Source organism: Dama dama, chromosome 20, assembly GCF_033118175.1.
Source record: "Dama dama isolate Ldn47 chromosome 20, ASM3311817v1, whole genome shotgun sequence".
NCBI classification, from domain to species: Eukaryota; Metazoa; Chordata; class Mammalia; order Artiodactyla; family Cervidae; genus Dama; species Dama dama.
The window spans coordinates 61,143,883-61,165,823 of NC_083700.1; the positions used below are offsets into that span (position 1 = coordinate 61,143,883).

Genomic DNA, 21,941 nt, shown 5'->3' on the forward strand with positions numbered 1-21,941 from the left:
CATTAATCTAGTGTTTATTCCTTTTCTGGATGTCTGTGACTGTAGAGTAGTACCTAACTCTTCTGTCCTATGCAAGGCTGAATGCTGCTTTGTTGATTTCCATCCTGAAACTTTCCTATCCTAAAAATCCTAATATGTTCTTTTATTTAAACTAAGTAGAATAAAATTCTTCAGCATCAATAAAGGAAAAAATGAATCTTTCTTATACTTTAGTGCTACCTTATGAGACATTACCCTCCTCTTCTCATTCTGATTTCCTAGATGGTACCTTTACCTTTTCCACTTAAGTGCAGGGGTTCTCTAGAGCTTTTGCACATACCAACTGCATATAACCTCTGTAATGTCATCTATTCACCTAAAACTACCAACCTTACATTTATGTTGCTTCATCTGTGTGTTTTTCTTTCAACACTCTTTTGAGTGCCAGATCTGTATCTGGCACTTAACTACTTATTTATGGATGGATCACTTAACTACTTATTTATATTCCACCATGTTTCCCAACTTAGAGAAATTTAAACTGGTAGTTTAACAACCAAAAATATAATCAATTTTATTTAATAAGAAACCTATTGTAGTTCTATGAGGTTCTATCCAGTCGGTATCCGTAAGTGGGCTTAAAAAAAATTGGGTAAAATCTTAAAAAGAATAAGGCTAGTTCCCTAAACCTAGGGCACTATTTTACTTTCCTTGGGCTATTTCCACACAAACAAAAGGGCTTATCTTGGAATCAACTACCCAAAATATACCTTTCCCACCATAGGGAAAAACTGAGGAATATTTTTACCATCTTCTTGAGGGCAGTACAGATTACTTTTAGAACCTCTTTGCAATGAGAAAGGTACACTGATGTACATCTGATAGTATGAGTTCAGACTCGGAAAAACTGAACCTACCTATGCCCATTAACCTAACATTTATTATTTTTTAAAAATGCAGTAAACATTTACATGCTTTCTCACTTTCAGATCTCTTGACCAGAGTGTTATAACAAACGTTAAGAGCAACTGCAAACCATAAACTAAGGCAATAGACGACCTGGAAGAGAACTGGCAAATGCTTAGAGTGAAGAAATGAACAGAGACAGTTATAAACAAAAACAGAAGAGTAACTTAGAAACAAATTTAGCACATCTCTCTAACTAGATTTTACCCAATGTTACAAACACTATTTTTAGCAAAATTCTAATTTACTTATTCATCAAATACTCTGAAGTATTTGATGAATAGTAAGAGGGTTTTTTTTTAATTTGCCCTAATGAATTCAAAGTGTTGAAACTATTTCATATTTAAGTGAACTCACAACAATTATCTTTAAAGAGTGCTAAAAATTATCTCTAATGGTAATTATTTTATAGAGTATTAAAAATATATCATTTAGGAAAGAGTTTCATTTCTTACTTTTCAGGATGAGCCATTCAATACATTTAAAAGATAATAGAATCAGTTACAAAAAAGGCCTTGGTTGCATAGTTTTAAATAAGCAGGAAATATAAAATGGAGAATAAATAACAATTATTAATACTTTTACCACAAAGAATTACAAGTGTATTTATTTAGTTGACTCTTAACTGGTGAAGTGATAACAATGAGGAAGGGAGGTAGGAAAGCCTTGAAGTAAAATATAAACATATTTTCATGGTATTGAAATTTCTGTGTTATCTATTACTATACACAAAAAGTGGGGAGTTTCAAATACAACAGAAAAAAATCTAGTGCTTTTATTTAATCTTTCCAAAAAGGAATTTCCTACATTAAAGAAAAAAGGTCTGATTTTTAAAATTATTAACATATCTTTTGATGATTATAAATGGAAAAGTTTTGCCAAATTATTAGGATTTGGTGAAAAAGCTCTTACTTTATTTGTAAATACTGAAAAGATATCTTTAAAAAGGGACAAGTATTCTACATAGTCAATAATTATTCTGTAATAATTCAATTGCAAAAATATTGTCTACCTATTTTTCTTACAGTTATTTGAAACTATGTAACAGTCAGATATGGTAGACTTCCTTTAGGGTTTTTAATCTAACATATACAGAATGGAGTACTGATAAATTACCACTGTGAAACTCATTTAAAACAACACTGTATTCCCTGTCAATAAAAAGTTAACATTTAAATCGTCACTGTGTTGATTACATAATTATAAAGCCACTAATATAATAAAACAATTTAAAAATAAGAGTTTCTACAGGCAGTGTTAGAACTCTTTATTTTCACTAACACACCATAAATTGATTAGAAATTTTCATAAAGGAACAGCAGTATGCTTTCACAGGATTTAAATATGCACAAACTTTAGTTCCTTTAACCTGTGTCATCAAGGGTTTTTCTGGTGGCTTAGTGGTAAAAAATTTGCCTGCCAATGCAGGAGACATGGGTTCAATCTCTGTTCCAGGGAGATTCCACAGGCCACAGGACAACTAAATCCATACACCACAGCTACTGAGCCCATGTTCTAGAGCCTGTTCTCTGCAATAAGAGAAGCCACTGAAATGAGAGGCCCATGCACTGCAACTAAAGAGTAGCTCCTGCTTGCCACAACTAGAGAAAAACGCTCAACCATCAACAAAAACTAAAACAATGAAAATTACTTGCTATCTTATTTTGTACATTTACTATAACATGTCATTATATTTATATTAAGAAGTAGGATAAGGCTTATGTGTTGTGCTAGATACTCAACCATGTATTTAAATAAATAAACTCATAAACAAAAGTTACCTGCAATGTGCAATTCCTCAGGGCCTGGTCTTTCAGATTCTCTTTGTACTAACTCCCACTGCTTTTTGCCTGTCAGTCTAGTAAAAACAGGTAATTACACATAATCGTTTCTCATTTCCTATTTCTCTCTGGCCTAATTTTAGATGTTCATCTCATATCACTACCACTGAACAGTAGGATCAACATGTAAATGTCCACCTAATATAGGCAGTTCCCAACTTTTGAAATACTATGTGCAAATTGTTCTACTACTATCTTATTGGAGCACAGAATTCATTCTTTCAAAGAAGGTAAATTATGTTTTGCAATTTGTTTCACAAGCTAGATTTCAAATCTAACATAGTCTATAAAGGACTTTTCTGCAAAAAAAGAAAAAAAAGCATTTATCCAGTGCCGTTTGTACAAATAAGATTTTACCTTTTTTAAATAACTACCCTTTACAAACTAAACATAAAAACATTTTGATGGAAATCTTTCAAAAGTATTATATATTCTCTTATTTATTAAAAATATCTTGATCACTATCAACATTAACAAAAAACATACTTACTATAATGTGTTATCAATAAAAATGTTAACATGTATTCTGTATGAAATTAGAGATTTTACAGCAATTTGTACCCATATTCTTAGGGACTGAATTTTTTAAAAATAGTTTTTCCATTATTTCCTTCGTTGCTGTTATCACATTTGGATGTTTTCATTGTGCCTACACTGATCAGACCCCAAAAATCTACTGTTCTACTTTTAAGGTAGATTAGCATATAAGCTACTGGACAAAAGATTGTTTTCAGTGTAGGAAAAGAGTCAGGAGAGAGTAAAGGCTTTGAACTGAAAGATAATGGGTTTTCCTAGTATTTTTTCTTAAAAAATCCAAAATCAACAATGTATAACAAATTCTGTCAAACTTGTTTTCCGTCAGAGTTTTTATGTTCTAAATAACAGGAACTGCTGGATATTACTGTCTTAGATCAGTCATAACTAAATCTTTTTTTAATATCTTACATATAAGAAAACTCTAATTAAGGTGCCATGAGTAATAAGCTTAACAAAACAAAAAAAGATGCCAAGAATTAGGTAATCTGTGTTATGGCAGAGGAAGTCCATAAACATTGGCAGCAGTTTTTCATATCCTATTTACTTGTAGGAAGGCAACTGTCCAGTTAAGATATACCATTCATGTTTTATAGTTTATAACACTTTCCAGTACATCAATCTTAAAACACAAAATTAACCAATTGTATATTACCCAAATATATTTCTGTCTTCTTTCCTTCTTTCTTTCCATCTATCTTGCTTCCTTCCTTCTTTCCATTCTCTCTCTCTATCTATCTATTTTCTCTCTTGGCTTTCCTGGTGGCCCAGTCAGTATAGAATCCACCTGCAACATACAAGACCCAGGTTCAATCCATGGGTCAGGAAGATCCCCTGGAGAAGGAAATGGCTACCCACTCCTGTATTCTTGCCTGGGATAGAGGGGCCTAGCAGTCCAAGGAGTCACAAAGAGCCAGATAAGACTTGATGACCAAACTATCACGATTTTCTATCTATCTATCTATCAATCAAGAAAGAGAGAGAATGAGCACTACTGAGTTTTCTTAGCTTTCATAATGTGTTGTTATCTTGTTTGCTTTTTTAAAACAGCATTAATACATGTCATAGATTGAGAGGAAATATTTGCAAAAGACATATGGAATAAAGGATTCTTATCCAAAATATATTTATAAAAAAACTCTTAGAGGGAATTCTCTGCTGGTCCAGGGGTTGGCACTCCATGCTTCCATAGCAGAATGTATGGATTTGATCCCTGGTTGGGGAACTGTGATCCTGCAGGCCTTGCGGCACAGCCAAAAAAAACTAAAAGTAAAAATAAAAAATCTCTTAAAGCTAAACAATAAAAAAGCCACACAGTTAAAAGGGGGAAAGGATCAGAACAGACACCTCACTAATAAACACAAATAAATGGCAAGTAAGTATATTAAGAGATGTTAAACATGATATGTCATTGCAAGCATGTGGCTAAGTGGCTTCAGTTGTGTCTGACTCTTTGCGACCCCATGGACTACAGCCTGCCAGGCTCATCGGTCCATGGACTATCAAGCAAGAATACTAAGAGTGACTTCCCATTTCCTCCTCCAGATTATCTTCCTGACCCAGGCAGAGAACCTATGTCTCCTGTGTCTCCTGCATTGGCAGGTGGGTTCTTTACTGCTGAGCCACCTCGGATGCACTCACAGCATGCAAAACATTAACAACAATAACTGTTGTTGAAGGTATGGAGCACCCTTCATTCACTGTCAATGAGAATGAAAAATGGTACAGTGACTTTGAAAGACATTTTGACAGTTTCTTACAAAACTAAATACACTCCTACCATAAGATCCAACAAGTCATGCTTTGTGGTACTTGCCCAAATGAACTGAAAACTTATGTCCACACAAAAACCTGAACAGATGTTCACAGAAGCTTTATTCATAATTGCCAAAACTTGGAAGCAATCAACAAGTCCTTCAGTAGGTGAATGGATAAACTGCAGTACATCCAGACTATGGAATATTATTTAACACTTTAAAAAAATGAGCTATTAAGCCATGAAAAGACATAGCGGAAACTTAAGTACATATTACTATGTGAAAGAAACCAATCTGAAAAGGTTACATACTGCATGATCCCAACTATATGACATTCTAGAGGAGGCAAAACTGTAACAAAATAGTAAGATCAGTGGTTGCTAGGGGTCAGATGGAGGGAGGAATGAGTAGGTAGGACACAGGATTTTTAGATCAAAATGTTCTGTATGATACTGCAGTGTTAGATAAGGATCATTATAAATTTTTCAAAACCCACAGAATGTACAACAGCAAGAGTGAATCCTAATGCAAACTGAGGATTTTGGGTGATAATGATGTGTCTATGTGAGCTCATCTATTACAACAAATGTAACACTGTGGTAAGGGATGTCGGGATGTTAATGGTTAGGGAAGTTGCACATGTGTGCAGAAGGAATATGATAATTCTGTGTACATTCTGCTAATTTTTGCTGAAAAATGAAGTCTACTCATTAAAAATATTAAGGAGCAATTACTGCCAAAGACCCAGACACTGAAACATTCTTGATATTATAAAATATTTCAAAATTTTGAAGTCTTAAAAAACAAGACTATATTTTGATTACTCTTAATTGTATGATATATAAAAAATGTATAATAATTCAGTCTATGTCATTATCTATGTCAATGTATAAATATGTCAATCTATATAAGGTAGAAATCAACATTAGTAGGGAAAACCCTAACTTGGTTTAATGAATAGGCTGAGATATGGACTGTATCCATCCAGTATGGAATTATGATAACACTTTCACTAATTTGGATGTTGTAGCTAAAATTAGGTATTAACACATGAACGTTTACCTTTGAGTCATAATTTTGAAGGCATCTGGGAGGTAGCAGTCTGTATTCTCCATCTGAAATGGGTCAGCATCACAAATCTTGTCGTCTGTCCGACCATAATTAGCACTCTCAATCATGATAACATCACTGCCTGGACATCGCAGATCTATAGAATAACCTTCACAGGATAATTCTCGACGAACTAGCCCAAACGGTAAAGCTGCTCTGCTGAAACCTTAAAAAAGAAAAATAAAATTAAAATGAACTCATGTATGAAGTATATTACTTTATTTTTTTGAAGTATATTACTTTAATAAATCATTTTCAAGTAATATTAGTCACATCTATATCCGAGAGGTACCAAAGAATGTTTTCAAACCATCCATTCATACATTTATTAATTAATTGCCAGGATCTTTACTATGAATCAGCAATTTATTACTAAATTTTTAAAATATATCTTTACCTGGAGTATTCATCTTTATAAGAATTGCAAATTACTTTAATAAAGTTTTTTCTGTATAGCCTAGACACAATCAGAAACTACGTGGCTCTTTTTGAGTATATCCAAAGAAAAACAACACATTTGATCAATCGATTTAAAAAGAATGACAAGATTAACAAATATAGAATGCAACATTTAATAAAGGAATACTTACATTTATAAATGAAATCAAAGCCATTACATAGGACAATGGTGTATATTATGTCGCTTAATGTAGACATATTAACTGTGCTATGTTGAATTATCTTAAAATACATTTGTCTTCAGTTCAGTTCAGTCACTCGGTTGTGTCCGACTCTTTGCACCAGGCCTCCCTGTCCATCACCAGCTCCCGGAGTTAACCCAAACTCATGTCCATTGACTAGGTGATGCCATCCAACCGTCTCATCCTCTGTCATCCCCTTCTCTTCCTGCCTTCACTCTTTCCCAACATCAGGGTCTTCTCAAATGAGTCAGCTCTTCGACATCAGGTGCCCGAAATATTGGTGTTTCAGCTTCAACATCAGTCCTTCCAATGAACACCCAGGACTGATCTCCTTTAAGATGGACTAGTTGGATCTCCTTGTAGTCCAAGGGACTTTCAAGAGTCTTCAACATCACAGTTCAAAAGCATCAATTCTTCGGCACTTAGCTTTCTTTATAGTCCAACTCTCACATCCATACATGACTACTGGAAAAACCAAAAAGTCCGCCTTGACTAGACAGACATCTGTCGACAAAGTAATGTCTCTGCTTTTTAATGTGCTGTCCAGGTTGGTCATAAATTTCCTTCCAAGGAGCAAGCGTCTTTTAATTTCATGGCTGCAATCACCATCTGCAGTGATTTTGGAGCCCAGAAAAATAAAGTCAGCCACTGTTTCCCCATATTTGCCATGAAGTGATGGGACTGGATGCGATGATCTTTGTTTTTTGAATGCTGAGTTTTAAGCCAATTTTTTCAGTCTCCTCTTTCACTTTCATCAAGAGGCTCTTTAGTTCTTCTTTACTTTCTGCCATTAAGGGTGGTGTCATCTGCATATCTGACGTTATTGATATTTCTCCCGGAAATCTTGACTCCAACATGTGCTTCCTCCAGTCCAGCGTTTCTCCAGAATGATGTACTCTGCATATAAGTTAAATAAGGAGGGTGACAACATACAGCCTTGATGTACTTCTTTTCCGATTTGGAACCAGTCTGTTGTTCCATGTCCAGTTCTACTGTTGCATCCTGACCTGCATACAGGTTTCTCAAGAGGCTGATCAGGTGGTCTGGTATTCCCATCTCTTTCAGAATTTTGCAGTTTAGCAACTGTGCGGTAGTTTGAGCATTCTTTGGCATTGCCTTTCTTTGGGATTGGAATGAAAACTGCCCTTTTCCAGTCCTGTGGCCACTGCTGAGTTTTCCAAATTTGCTGACATACTGAGTGTAGTACTTTCACAGCATCATCTTTTAGGATTTGAATTAGCTCAACTGGAATTCCATCACCTCTACTAGCTTTGTTCATAGTGATGCTTTCTAAGGCCCACTTGACTTCACATTCCAGGATGTCTGCTCCAGGTGAGTGATCACACCATCGTACATTTTGTGACAGCATCACCCTTATGGAACAATGTGTGTGTGCTGTACTCAGTTGCTCAGTCAGGGCTGACTCTTTGCAACACCATGGACTGTAGCCAGCCAGGCTCCTCTGCTCATGGAACTTTCCAGGCAAGAAGTGGGTTGCCATTTCCTACTCCAGAGGATCTTCCTGACTCAGGGATCGAACCTGCACCTCTTGCGACTCTGGCATTAGCAGGCAGAATTTTTATCACTAGCACCACCTGGGAATCCTCTTATGGCATAAAAACTTGTTTCAATTTGTAGAGCCTTGACTGAAAACTGACATAAGTGAAAGGATTGAGACATAAGTAAAACGACTGAGCAGATGGGTATTCATAGGACCTAGCACTGCTCCAATCTAGTCCCAAAAGTTGAAAATTCCCAAAGAGGCAAAACTTCTGAGATTCAGTTTTGTCATTTAAAAAATGACATGTAACACCTATGATGTTACTTTTCCTACCTGTGTGACTCAAAAACAAGATATGTGCAGAAAAGCACTTAATTGAAAGTGCTACATCAACTTATGTATGGTGTAGCAGGCTGAATGTAGATAATCACTGTTCATGAATGTGATAAAAAAACAATTTAGAATTGATTAAAAAATTAGAATTTTAGGTTTTAAAATTTTCAACCAGGGATCCTCTAAAGTAATAATAGAACAGAGAACAAAGGTAAAAGCCAAGAAAGCCAAGAGCAGCCAAGAAACACTGTGTGGACACAGCACATCTATGTGTGCTGGTTGCTACCTATGGGATACCGACCACATCAAAAACTTCTCAGTTCACTTCAGCCGCTCAGTCGTGTCCGAATCTTTGCAATCCCATGAATTGCAGCACGCCAAGCCTCCCTGTCCATCACAAACTCCCGGAGTTTACTCAAACTCATGCCCATCGAGTCGGTGATGCCATCCAGCCATCTCATCCTCTGTTGTCCCCTTCTCCTCCTTCCCTCAATCCCTCCCAGCATCAGGGTCTTTTCCAATGAGACAACTCTTTGAAAATTCTACATTGACCCAATTTCTTATTTCAGTTCTCTAACTTGTTGCCATCTATAGCATTCCTGTTACAAAAGATGAACATTAATTTTTGTATTTTTTCTTATCTCTATAAATTATTTTGCATCACATAAGCTTTCCCTCACATCCCTTTTTACTGGAAAAAAAAATTAAAAATGATATTAAGAAGTAAACTGTTCCAAGACATAAACTTCCAAGCTGAAAAACTAGGTTCTGCCCAGGTCAATTCAATGCGAAAATCTGTTCGTTTTAACTATTGCACAATGCCTCTCACTAAATGAACAAAACTAAAAGTGTCCTGGATAAACATGCATCTTCTTTCTAAGATGCAAATAATCCTGCAAAAGGATTATTGGTTCACACGTTGGTTATCATTTAGAAAATGAGCAATTCTAAAACGTGACTGAGTTCTCAGTTCCACTGAGAAAACAAAATGTAACTGAAATAGAGAGACACAAAAAGGACACAGTTTAGAGCACTAAAGTCTTCAGAGGACTGAGGCAAACACCAGCCTTGGTAGGTTTTTACTAAGAAGATTTATGGTCTTCTGAGATTTCTAAGAGAGAAGTACACTATCAATGAACAAGGAATACAGAAAGGAAGAAGGGCAATATCAAGACAAACAGTAAAGAGGCCAACCTTTCAGCCTTTTCCCAAGTCCATAAATAAATGCTTACATATGTCATTACTTTCTTTCATTTGCTGATACTGTGGTGCTTATATAAACAGTGCATCTTAAACTAGTACTATATTTGTTTTAATTGATTTATTTAATACTATAATATTCATCACCTTAAATCGTGTTCTCTTTCCTAAAGTCTTGCTCAAAAACAAATGAGAGAGCAAAAACTTAGGAAAGCGAACACTTATGATTTAAGACAATGAACAACACAGTATTAAATACTATGAAGAAGCTGACAGAAGCTGACACTTATTTATGTGACAAAATAAGCTGTGTGAAAATTCAAGCAAGTGACATCATGTGAAATTTTGGAGCAGAGCATATTTTAAAAGCAGAGATGATCTGCAATTGTAATTCCTTGTAGATCATATTAGAGAATATTACAAATGAGAACATGTTATTGTAAGAACATGTTATTCTGGCTTAGAGTCAAAATTCGTAAGTTGTAGTATTTGTCAAAAATATAGAACTCATTCTGAAACACTGTGGTTTTTAAGTTCAGCTTTAATTTTTATTGATGATAGTTTCCAGGATTATAATCATGATTCTAAGTGAATTTTCTTCTGCTTTTGAAAGATATTTGAAAATTGCAGAAGTCTGGCAGTTAGTTCAGATAAAAGATTTCTAAGTTAATATTAGTCATCCACAAAAGTAAAGTACGAAAAAGAAAGGAAAAAAATAGAAAGATGTAAACAATTTACTAATGTAGATTTCCAATACAGAGTCTTCTGAAAAAAAGATAACGGTACTTATACTTTCACTGTATAGAACGGAATGAATTCTTCATGGTAAATGTTGATTTATTTAACACTACAACGTTCATTGTCTTAAATTGAAAGTGTTCTCTTTCCAAAAATCTGGCTCAAAAACAGGTGAACAATGATTTAAGACATCATAATATTAAATACTTATTATCTAGTTACTTGTTATTAAAATAGTATTAACATAACATGTTATTAACATTTTAGTATTAAACACTTTTTATTCATAGTATTAAATACTTATTACCACATGGTGCTGTTATTACGTTCATTTTTAATGTATGTCTTTCCTGCTAGACTGTGATGATAGTTATAATTCCAGTGCCTAGATTGGTATATGATACATAATTCCAATAAATTCTGTCAAAAGAAATTGCTAAACTTAACAACTAGTATTTGTCTAAAACAATATAAATTACAATGTGTTTTCTATTTTCTATTGGGCTTCCCTGGTGGCTCAGAGGTTAAAGTGTCTGCCTACAATGCGGGAGACACAGGTTCGATCTCTGGGTGGGGAAGATCCCCTGGAGAAGGAAGTGGCGACCCACTCCAGTATTCTTGCCTGGAGAATCCCATGGACAGAGGAGCCTAGTAGGCTACAGTCCACAGGCAAAGAGGCGGACACGACTGAGCGACTTCACTTTCACTATTTTCTAAATTACAGTGTGTAATCTATTTTCTTTGGCAGTGAAAACAGAGTGTGCATTGAGAAAAAATAAACTATAATCAATAAAATTATGTGTATCCTCAAAACAAGAAAAATATTTAAATTCTGTCAATTTATTATTTTCTAGGTACTACTGGGGTTCATTAGTGTTTCTCAAAAGGAAGATATATGAACATTATCTTATTTAACTTTATTTAAATCCTATGGATAAACATTTATATTCATAAAAAAACAAATCTGAAGAAATATATTTAGTGGCTAACATTTATATAGCAATTACAAAGTTTAGATACTGCCCTAAATGCTTTTTATGGATCACCCTTTTTTATGCTCACCAACATCATCAACAATTACAACAGTAAAAGAAATGGAGTAGTTACTGTAATAATACCAATTTACAGAGTATGAAACTAAGGCATCAAACAGGTCATTCAAGGTTTCAAGGATTTACTGTGAGTTAGATTTTAACACAGGCGAGGTTCTCAGATTCCAGAGCCCATGTTCTTAGTAACAGCCATGAATGGAAAGGGATTCTGGGACTTTCCAAGACCTCCATGTCAATAATATAAACAAGATTTATTTTATAATTTTTCATACTATCTGAAATTCATCAAAAATGTTAGTGAATTGACAGGAAACAATTATTTTAAAGGTTCACACAACATATAGACAATGATGAAAACTGTATTTATGGAAATGCAGTGATGTGTGCCACAAACTTATCAAGAGAGCAAAATCTACACTGTTCAAGTGCAGACATGTATAAAGAGCTCAGTTCAGTTCAGTCACTCAGGTGCATCTGACTCTGCGATACCACTGACTACAGCACGCCAGGCTTCCCCCTGTCCATCACCAACACCAGAAGCCTGCTCAAACTCATGCCCATCGAATCGGTGATGGCATCCACCCTTCTCCTCCTCTATCGCCCCTTCTCCTCCCGTCTTCAGTCTTTCTCAGCATCAGAGTCTTTTTAAATGAGTCAGTTCTTTGCATCAGGTGGCCAAAGTATTAAGAGTTTCAGCTTCAACATTAGTCCTTCCAGTGAATATTCAGGACTGATTTCCTTTAGGATGGACTGGTTGGATCTCCTTGCAGTCCAAGGGACTGTCAAGAGTCCTCTCCAACATCACAGTTCAAAAGCATCAATTCTTTGGTGCTCAGCTTTCTTTATGGTCCAACTCTCATATTCATACATGACTACTGGAACCAGTGTCTGGGTCAGCCTTGTGAACCTGGCTGAGTCATTTTTTCTTCTGGGTTTTAATTTATTTTTCTGAAGAATGAAAGTAATTTCAAAGTCCTATCAAATTTCACCAATCTATGATTCAAAACAAGCAAACACCTTTTAATCAAGTATACACGCTAATGAATAAATTTGTTCCTCATAAACATATATGAGAATGTTAGCATGGATGGACGATGGCAAATAATGTAGACTGTATGTACTGCCACGAAAATTCTCAAAAGCACCTGAGATGAATTAGCCAAGATAGCTCAAATGGTAAAGAATCTGCCTGCAATGTGGGAAGACACAGGTTCAATCCGTGGGTCGGGAAGATCCCCTGGAGAAGGAAATGGTAACCCATTCCAGTATTCTTGTCTGGAGAATTCCATGGACACAGGAGCCTGGCTGGCCCCAGTCCATGGAGTCACAAAGAGTCAGACATGAACGTGCAACTAACACATACAAACACACACAAACCACAAGCAGACATCTTTCCTGACTAACTATTCCAGTCAAAGATTTATTGGAAGAGAGAAAATAAACATGCCCAATTATGAAATCAAAAGAAAAACGTACATAAACTTTTGGGGGGTGGCTCCTAAATTTTATTCAGAAACTCATGAAAATATTCCAGATAATTGAGTTTTACTTCTCATCTTCCTCCTCTTCTTCATCTTAATTAATCTAAAAGTAATGCAATTCATAACTTTGTTGTTAGCAACTATGCATAACCAAATACCTCAAATATTTTTGGTGAGATATTTCAGATACATTTTGTAAAAAGGCACCTTGGAAGTTACAGTAAACTTGCTTTTCTTTTTTCTATTGTTATAATACCTCCACCAAGATTCCCAGCTTTTCCATTCACTTTGACTCTCTCCTGAAGACATTGCTCAACAGTGGCAGCATCCATGCATCCATCTTCTGTTAAGAAGGGTACAGTCAAGAATAAACTTCAAGACCTGCTTCCTACTTCGCCACATGCTTTTTCACAGGCTCCATGGTGGCAGAGGATGGCAGAAAGCATATATTTTTTAAGAAAAATGTAAATTGTTACTCTTTCTTTAGTCTTTTCTCCCTATTTTCCTATAAACTTCAAGGGGTATGGCTTAAAAGTTAAAACTCTTTCTACCAGCAAAGAACTTCAAAGAAGTTTGGAAAGTCTTAAATAAAACTATTGCAATTAATATTAATTTTTAAAATTCAGTATTTTCACTAAGTAAAGCTTGTGAAAAGGCAGAACAAAACTTACTCCTAAAAACATGTATTCTACATTGCTATTTATATCACATTAATATGGGGTGCTTCCCTCATAGCTCAGTTGGTAAAGAATCTGCCTACAATGCAGGAGACCCTGGTTTGATTCCTGGGTCAGGTAGATCTCTTGGAGAAGGAATAGGCTACCCACTTCAGTATTCTTGGAGTATTCCAGTATTCTTGTGGCTCAGCTGGTAAAGAATCTGCCTGCAATGTGGGAGACCTGGGTTCAATCCCTGAGTTGGGAAAATCCCCTGGAGAAGGAAAAGGCTACCCATTCCAGTATTCTGGCCTGGAGAATTCCATGGACTGTATAGTCCATGGGGTTGCAAAGAATTGCACACGACTGAGTGACTTTCACCCTCTAAAGGCTTAGCGAGTCAAAAGAAGAAATCACCAGAGTTATAACCACCTTATCTTAATTGCACCTTCTTCCTTTTGAGTTCAGAATTGTTTTGGAGCCTCCCTGCTGCCTCAGATGGTAAAGAATCTGCCTGCAATGCAGAAGACCTGGGTTTGATCCCTGAGTTGGTAAAGTCCCCTTGGAGATTGGAATGGCTATCTACTCCAGTATTCTTGCAGAATTCCATAGACAGAGGAGCCTGGCAGGCCACCGTCCATGGAGTCGCAAAGAGCTAGACATGACTGAGCCACTAATATTTTCTTTTACTTTTCGATATTGTGCATTTTTCAGAACAATTTTCAAAATAACTGGCTAGGAGTATATGACTGACTCGCAAATATGAATTTGCATCAGAGTCATCTGGAAAGTTTTTTTTTTTTTTTTTAAAGACAGATCTTCGAGCCCTAATCCAGTCCTACTGAATCAGAATCTCTGGGTTCAGATGAAGATAGGATATCTGTATTTGGCAAAAACATATTTATTTGCAACACACTGATATAGTAACTAAGATGTGCTAAGAATTTCTCCAAGGCTTTTTAAAAATAGGTTTTCTTTATTACATATTTGTTAGGTCATCATCATATTTCCTCTTAATTCTCTAATATAGTTTTCCTTTGATCTGTGAAAATATTCATAATAGCCACCATGAAATGTTTATCTTCTAAAACTAATGTGTGGGCCCACATCAGAGGTAGTAGTTTCTATTGAATGCTTTTATCCACTTTTTCTCCTGTCTTGTAAATTTTGTTGGGTTTTTTGAAAACTAAACATTTTAAATAATATACTGTTAGCAACTCTAAATTTCTTTCCCCTGAGAACTATGTTGTTAACGTTATTTTCCTTTTAGCGTTCTGACTGAATTTAATCTGCTGTCTTCTCCTGCCTTCCGGGTGACTCAGCAGTAAAGAATCCACCTGCCAACGCAGGAAACACGGATTCGATCCTCTTCAATCCCTGGGCTGGAAGATATCCTGGAGGAGGGCATGGTAACCCACTCTACTTTTCTTGCCTGGAGAATCCCATGGTGGGCTACAGTCCATAAAATAGCAAAGAGCTGGACATGACTGAAGTGACTGAGCACACATGCACGCACACTGCTCCTGTAGCTAGAAAGTGCTATGTCTATGCTCATTGTTGTTATTGTTGTCACTGTTATTTTAACTCTTATGTTGATTTTCTAGCCTGAGTTCTTACGGATTACACCTGTTCCTGCATAGCTTAGTTCTGTTCCTGCATCGGCCAATGATTGAGCAAAGACTTCCACACAAAATTGATGAACCTGTAATAAGGTCGCCACCCTCTGCTGATTGATTTGTGTGCTAGGGAGAGTGTTCAAAGCTCAAGCAGTTTTCAAGTCAGCCGTGGTTCTTTCCTTTCTGCAGTATCCCCTCACATCTCCTCTGCTATGTGTATAGCTTTCCAGTCAGTCAAGAATGCACAGAAAATGTTTGGCTCCTTCATTTCCAAGGTTTCCTGATTATGCTCCAGACTGACCCTCAGTTTCCCCAACGGGGACCCCAACCTCAGGTTAGCAGAGCTAGGGGGTTTCCCCATCTGTTTTCCACAGTGGTTACTACTTTTACTCCTAGGCATGGGTTTCCACCCTCTACTCTAAATCAAGCCAACTCTTCCGGGCAGTTCAGTCACAGATTTTCAAGACCCCTGCCTTGCTCTGATGAAACTAACCACAATGAAGTAGCCAAAGAATGTGGCAGGGGGTGGGAGGGGGAAGGAGTGTAAGGACAGCCCAAGGCTACAAGGCTTTAAACTTCAACTGTGTGTAATGCAAGTTCCATCAGCTTTTCATAAAGAAATCCTTCCTGATTTCTTATTTGGCTCTGGTTAATTTCTAAAGCCCTAAAATGCGGTTGTTGACAATTCTGTTCAGTTTTATAACTGTTTGCAGGAAGAGGAACTGCTACTCTCTTCATCCCATCATCAATCGAAGTCCCTTTAAGGACTTAACAAATATTTACTGACTACAAATCCTCAAAACAACCAAATGAGATAGGTATTATTATTATTACTATTTTACAAAGGAGGAAATTATGGCACCGAAAAATCATGTTTTCCAAAATCATATACATCAGTAAGAATGAAGTCAAGGTTTGAAACCCCAGTACTTCAGCTCCCAAATTCATGTTCTTCAATGTAATTTTAATGAACGTCCAAATGATAATGGCAATTAGCAGCAGGTGTGGGGACCACTATTGGAAAGAACATAGTTAGGATGTGCTGGGTGCCTCTAGTCCAGTGCAAGAAGGGCAAGAAAGGAAATAGTTCTCTGATGGTCAAGTAGTCAACGAATTTGCTTAATCAACATCAGCAGCATAAAGAAATGTCTAAATTAAAGCTCTTTAATCACACTATGACATTTATTCTAAGTTGTATTTCAATCTATTTCTATCTCAACAAAGAAAAATGTAAGCATCCCAACAAACAAAATATAATCCAATCCATCTTACAATTCTGACAGTTGAAGAAAAAACTTATGGGAGGCCCTGTGAACAAAAAATCAATATTGCTGCTCTGTGCTGTGCAAATGTAAACCGTGGCAAATAGTGGTGCTTGGAGTAAAATAAACCGTTTTGCTCCGTTTTTTCTACTATAAACAAATGATTTTGGAAAGACAGTCCCCCCACCCACCCCCAAGGTATAAAATGTCAAGCGATAACTCTCTGTGCTTTAGGCCAGTGATTGGAATAAATATCTCCTGGCAACAGGTGCAGTGACTTAGGACTGAAATCATTCACATTCAGGGGATAACTCCTAATAAACAGATGTACTGCTATGAGATGGGAATTCGTAAGACCAGAATCGGAATTCTAACATTGGATTTCACATCATTTATGGGCATTTTGCAAGAAAAATGTGCTACTCTGGCAATAAATAGTATGTTGTGATAAGCTTGGACTTCAAGCTCTTGATTAGGAACATTTTGCTTTTCTAACATTGTCTCAATCAGTCTGGTCTTTGGACATTTCTGTAAAATCATACATTTCTTCAAAAGACTTCTTATTAAGCTATAAAACAAAAACTTCAACTTTTCTGGTTTTACTTTGAACTAAACCCTGTCATGGATGCTCCTGCTCATGGCAGCTAGGGTCCCCATTCAGTTCAGTTCAGTAACTCAGTCTTGTCCTACTCTTTGTGACCCCATGGACTGTAGCACACCAGGCATCCCTGTCCATCACCAACTCACAGAGTTTACGCAAACTCATGTCCATTGAGTTGGTGATGCCATCCAACTATCTTATCCTCTGTCATCCCCTTCGCCCACCTTCAGTCATTCCCCATAAGCACCACTTATTTGATTATCAGGGTCCTCTACGGGACTGAGGCTGTGACTTCAAGCCCCACAGATATTAACGTGGACCACAGTCTATTACCAGTATTGCCATATGAAATCATTGATTTATACCTGTTTATATATGTTGAGTTTCATTCCTAAAACGGAAACAAGAAAAATAATTGATGAAGAAGGTGCATGATTTCTATCAGGCTGAACTCTAGTTTAGAAGCTTCCAGAAAACTTATTTCCATTTCATTTTAATTTGATGAAAAGAGAAAGTTGAAAGTAAACCTAAAAAGTAAATTATTTCACTTTCTTCAACTTTTTCATTTATCACTGCATAGTAATGAGATTATTATAAGTAAATTTTAAAAATCAAGGATTTGTAATAAAACTTGCCATTGTATGAAAATCTTTCAAATTGCCAACATCCGCTGGACCACAGAAAAAGCAAGAGAGTTCCAGAAAAACATCTACTTCTGCTTTATTGACTACTCCAGAGCCTTTGTGTGGATCACAACAAACTGCAGAAAATTCTTAAAGAGATGGGAATACCAGACCACCTAACCGGCCTCTTGAGAAATCTGTATGCAAGTCAGAAGTAACAGTTAGAACTGAACATGGAACAATAGACTTGTTCCCTCCCAATCAGGAAAGGAGTATGTCAAGGCTATATATTGTCACCCTGCTTATTTACTTATATGCAGAGTACATCATGCCAAATGCCGGGCTGGATGAAGCACAAGCTGGTATCAAGATTGCTGGAAGAAATATCAATAACATCAGATATGCACATGACACCACCCTTATGGCAGAAATCGAAGAACTAAAGAGCCTTTTGATGAAAATGAAAGAGAATGAAAAAGTTGGCTTAAAACTCAACATTCAGAAAACTAAGATCATGGCATAAGGTCCCATTACTTCATGGCAAATAGATGGGGAAACAATGGAAAGAGTGACCGAGTTTATCTTTTTGGGCTCCAAAAGCACTGCAGGTGGTGACAGCAGCCATGAAATTAAAAGACACTTGCTCCTGGGAAGAAAAGATTTGACCAACCTAGACAGCATATTAAAAAGCAGAGACATTCCGTTACCGACAAAGGTCCATCTAGTCAAAGCTATGGTTTTTCCAGGGGTCATGTATGCATGTGAGAGCTGGACTATAAAGAAAGCTGAGCACCAAAGAATTGATGCTTTTGAACTGTGGTGTTGGAGAAGACTCTCGAGATTCCCTTGGATAGCAAGGAGATCCAACCAGTCAATCCTAAAGGGATCAGTCCTGGATATTCATTGGAAAGACTGATGCTGAAGCTCCAATAATTTGGTCCCCTAATGCAAAGAACTGACTCACTAGAAAAGACCCTGATGCTAGGAAAGTTGAAGGCAGGAGGAGAATGGAACAACAGAGGATGAGAAGGTTAGATGGCATCACCAACTCAATGGACATGAGTTTGAGCAGGCTTCGGGAGTTGGTGATGGATAGGGAAGCCTGGCATGCTGCAGTTCATGGGGTCACAGAGTCGGACATGACTGAGTGACTAAATTGAACTGAACTGAATCTTTGTATACTAAAGGCAGTATGTTAAAAACTCATTCCCTGTAAGTTTGCATAATGTCACTCTATTGTTTTGCTCTGTTAGTTCAATTTAAGAAATAACTTTTATCAATCAAACCCTAAAATAACTAATTTTTGTGTTCATTAACATATAATTCTTTAACCTGTTACTATTATGTGAGGAGTCTAAACCATGACGTATGTAGAAATAAAACAATAACAAAAACTACTTTCACCTCACCTCTGAACTTGTGTTCATGCCAAGAATAGAGAAGATAAAGTAATGCAATATCATTTTCCAGCATCCTGGCCTTGTAAATGTTGCAATTTGTGTGTTAATAAACTTAGTTAGCATGAAACAATAATCCTTACAAATATTTAAATTTCTTGCAAAACAAAGTGTTTGAAATATTTAAGGTTATGTAACCACAAAACTGGGCTTCGTGGGTGGCTGAGACAGAAAGAATTTCCCTGCAATGCAGGAGACCTGAGTTCAATTTCTGGGTGGGGAAAATTCCCTCCACTCCAGTATTCTTTGATGGGAAATCCCGTGGATAGATGAGCCTGGTAAGCTACAGTTCAGTGGGTCGCAAAGAGTCAAGACATGACTGAGCAACTTTCACTCACTCAACCACAAAATAGTCAACTCACTATATATGAGTTATATACTTACTTCCTGTGTTGTTCTGGTTTACAATTGTTTTTATTTTGGATATATTTTAAATTATGAGGTACTTTGAACAAGGATTTTTTTTAAGATGAATGTTTATAGTTTCAAGTAAGATCAATTTATACACAAAACACTAAGATTTACATAGGAATACACAAACATTTCTAATAAATATATGATAAAAAATAGTGCGTAATTAACTCCAATCACATAAACAGCAAAAAAAACTGTGTGATGTGCTAAAATAACAAAATTCTGGACACTCGACACTCAAAAGGTAAAAATATACAGTCAGATGCTATCAGCTTCTTGGTTCAAATATGCCTACTCCAGAAAAGGCTTTCAATATTTTAAGGAGAAAGTATGCATTATAAGTCTTTCAAAACATTTGAACATTAAATTCCTTATTAGAAAGAAATTGATCTCTCCCACTTAAAAACTTGCAAATTATCCAACATTGATTAATAATTCACAAGTGCCACTAATACATAGCAATTTAAAAGTTATAAAATACTATCAGTTTAATACTGAACTTTAAAAGAAAAATCCTTTATGTCTAAAGAATAAGATATGCTACAGATAGATGCTTTTAATAGTCTCAGCATACACTGATAGCTACAACTTTGGAAAGTTCATAAACATACAATACTTTCATTCTGATCTACTTTGAAATACTAGTGAATATTGTATTAAGCCTCAATATTATCCTTACCACCTAGGGCCTAAGCCCTCTGCACAGGATGTTCTAGTCATTTTTCTCTTAAGAAACAATTATTCTCCAAAATCCAGTTCAAGGATTCCCAAACAATAGGCAAAGAAGAACCTGAGGCCAGGTTTGGGTCATCTATTTTCTTTCTTCCAATAAACATTTATGAACACCTAGTCTGTGCCTAAGCACTCCTACAAACACTTGGGATACAACACTGAAATAAATGACAATGATCCCTGTGTCTGGACAGCTTCCACAGAGAGTGAGTTCTCCTTGAGGAGTTATCTTATATATTTGGTTCGCCATTACAATGCCAAGCCTAAAAAAGAGTCAGTTTACAGTGGTCTCTTTATAGTGGATGTAAAATAAAGACATGTTGAACAAATAAATAGGTGTAGGAATGCAATGAGGGAATGAAAAACTATGAGCTCCACTATCAGAGCAGTCAACATGTTATTTACTTTTATTCCTCTCCTACTGAACTCTGAGCTGATGAAGAGAAAAAAGTGAAGCCTATTTATTTTTTTATCCTTACTTTCTGACATATTGCATGGCACACAATATTCAACTTTTGCTTAATTTTATGCATTATTTTATTCATAATTTAAAGAAATTAAACATACTTTAATTTCTTGTACCGTTTAATATGTCAAATATAACCAAGAATATAAAATGAAGATGTTTTATAGAGGGGGAGAAAACACACAAATCACAATTGTGTCTTTTTATATATTAAGTTCCTAGTTTGGAAGTTTAAGCTAAGTACATTATCAGAAAATGTTTTATTTAAAAATCCAGATGTCAGGAAATATATATATATATATATATATATATATATATATATATATATAAATAAATGTAACTAAGGTGACATCCTCACCAGAGTCACCAAATTATGGGACTCAACTATGAAATGCACCCTTACATGACTGACCACCTGCTGGAGTTCAAAATCACCCAGGAGTTGTGGTCACTGGTCATGTAAACTCATCAAAGAAACCAGAAGAGCAACTTTACCACTCCCCCTTTCCTTCCCTCAGTAAACACTCTTCATATTTATTATTTTTATAACTACTAGTTAAAACCAGTTTAACATTAAAAAGTTACTATAAGAAATGCAATTTCTCAAGTCGAATGACTAGAACTACCAAATCAAAATTCGTAAGTAATTCTGTATGAATTATTCATTGACAACAACAGCAAAAAAACTAGAGAATAATTACAGAAAGTAAGAAAATATCAATTTCATCATCTCTTTAGATACAACTTATTTCTACTTCCACATTGATTATTTACTGTTTTCTAACAGTTTTATTATTTTTTGTTACCCTTCCTATTATCAGAAATTCCATTAACTTGCCTCACCCCACCCAACTTCAGAATATACATTCTTAAAAGCACTTAAACAAAGCAAAAATATGAGTCTTGTTCCTTCATCCAGTGACTCACCCCAAGCCAACCAGCTAAAGGACTCTATTCCTTTCCTGTCACTGTATTAGTCTG

General features: G+C 36.0%; 1 protein-coding gene across 10 annotated transcripts in view; it reads right to left on the reverse strand.

Moving 5' to 3' along the window:
- ADGRL2 (adhesion G protein-coupled receptor L2) overlaps nucleotides 1-21,941 on the reverse strand; it is a 201,639-nt gene that overhangs the window by 78,427 nt on the left and 101,271 nt on the right. For all 10 annotated transcript variants that reach the window (XM_061121545.1, XM_061121542.1, XM_061121543.1 and 7 more), the window contains exon 3: nucleotides 6,140-6,353. In XM_061121545.1, the coding sequence (XP_060977528.1) occupies nucleotides 6,140-6,353 (214 nt within the window). The remainder of the gene's footprint in view (nucleotides 1-6,139; nucleotides 6,354-21,941) is intronic.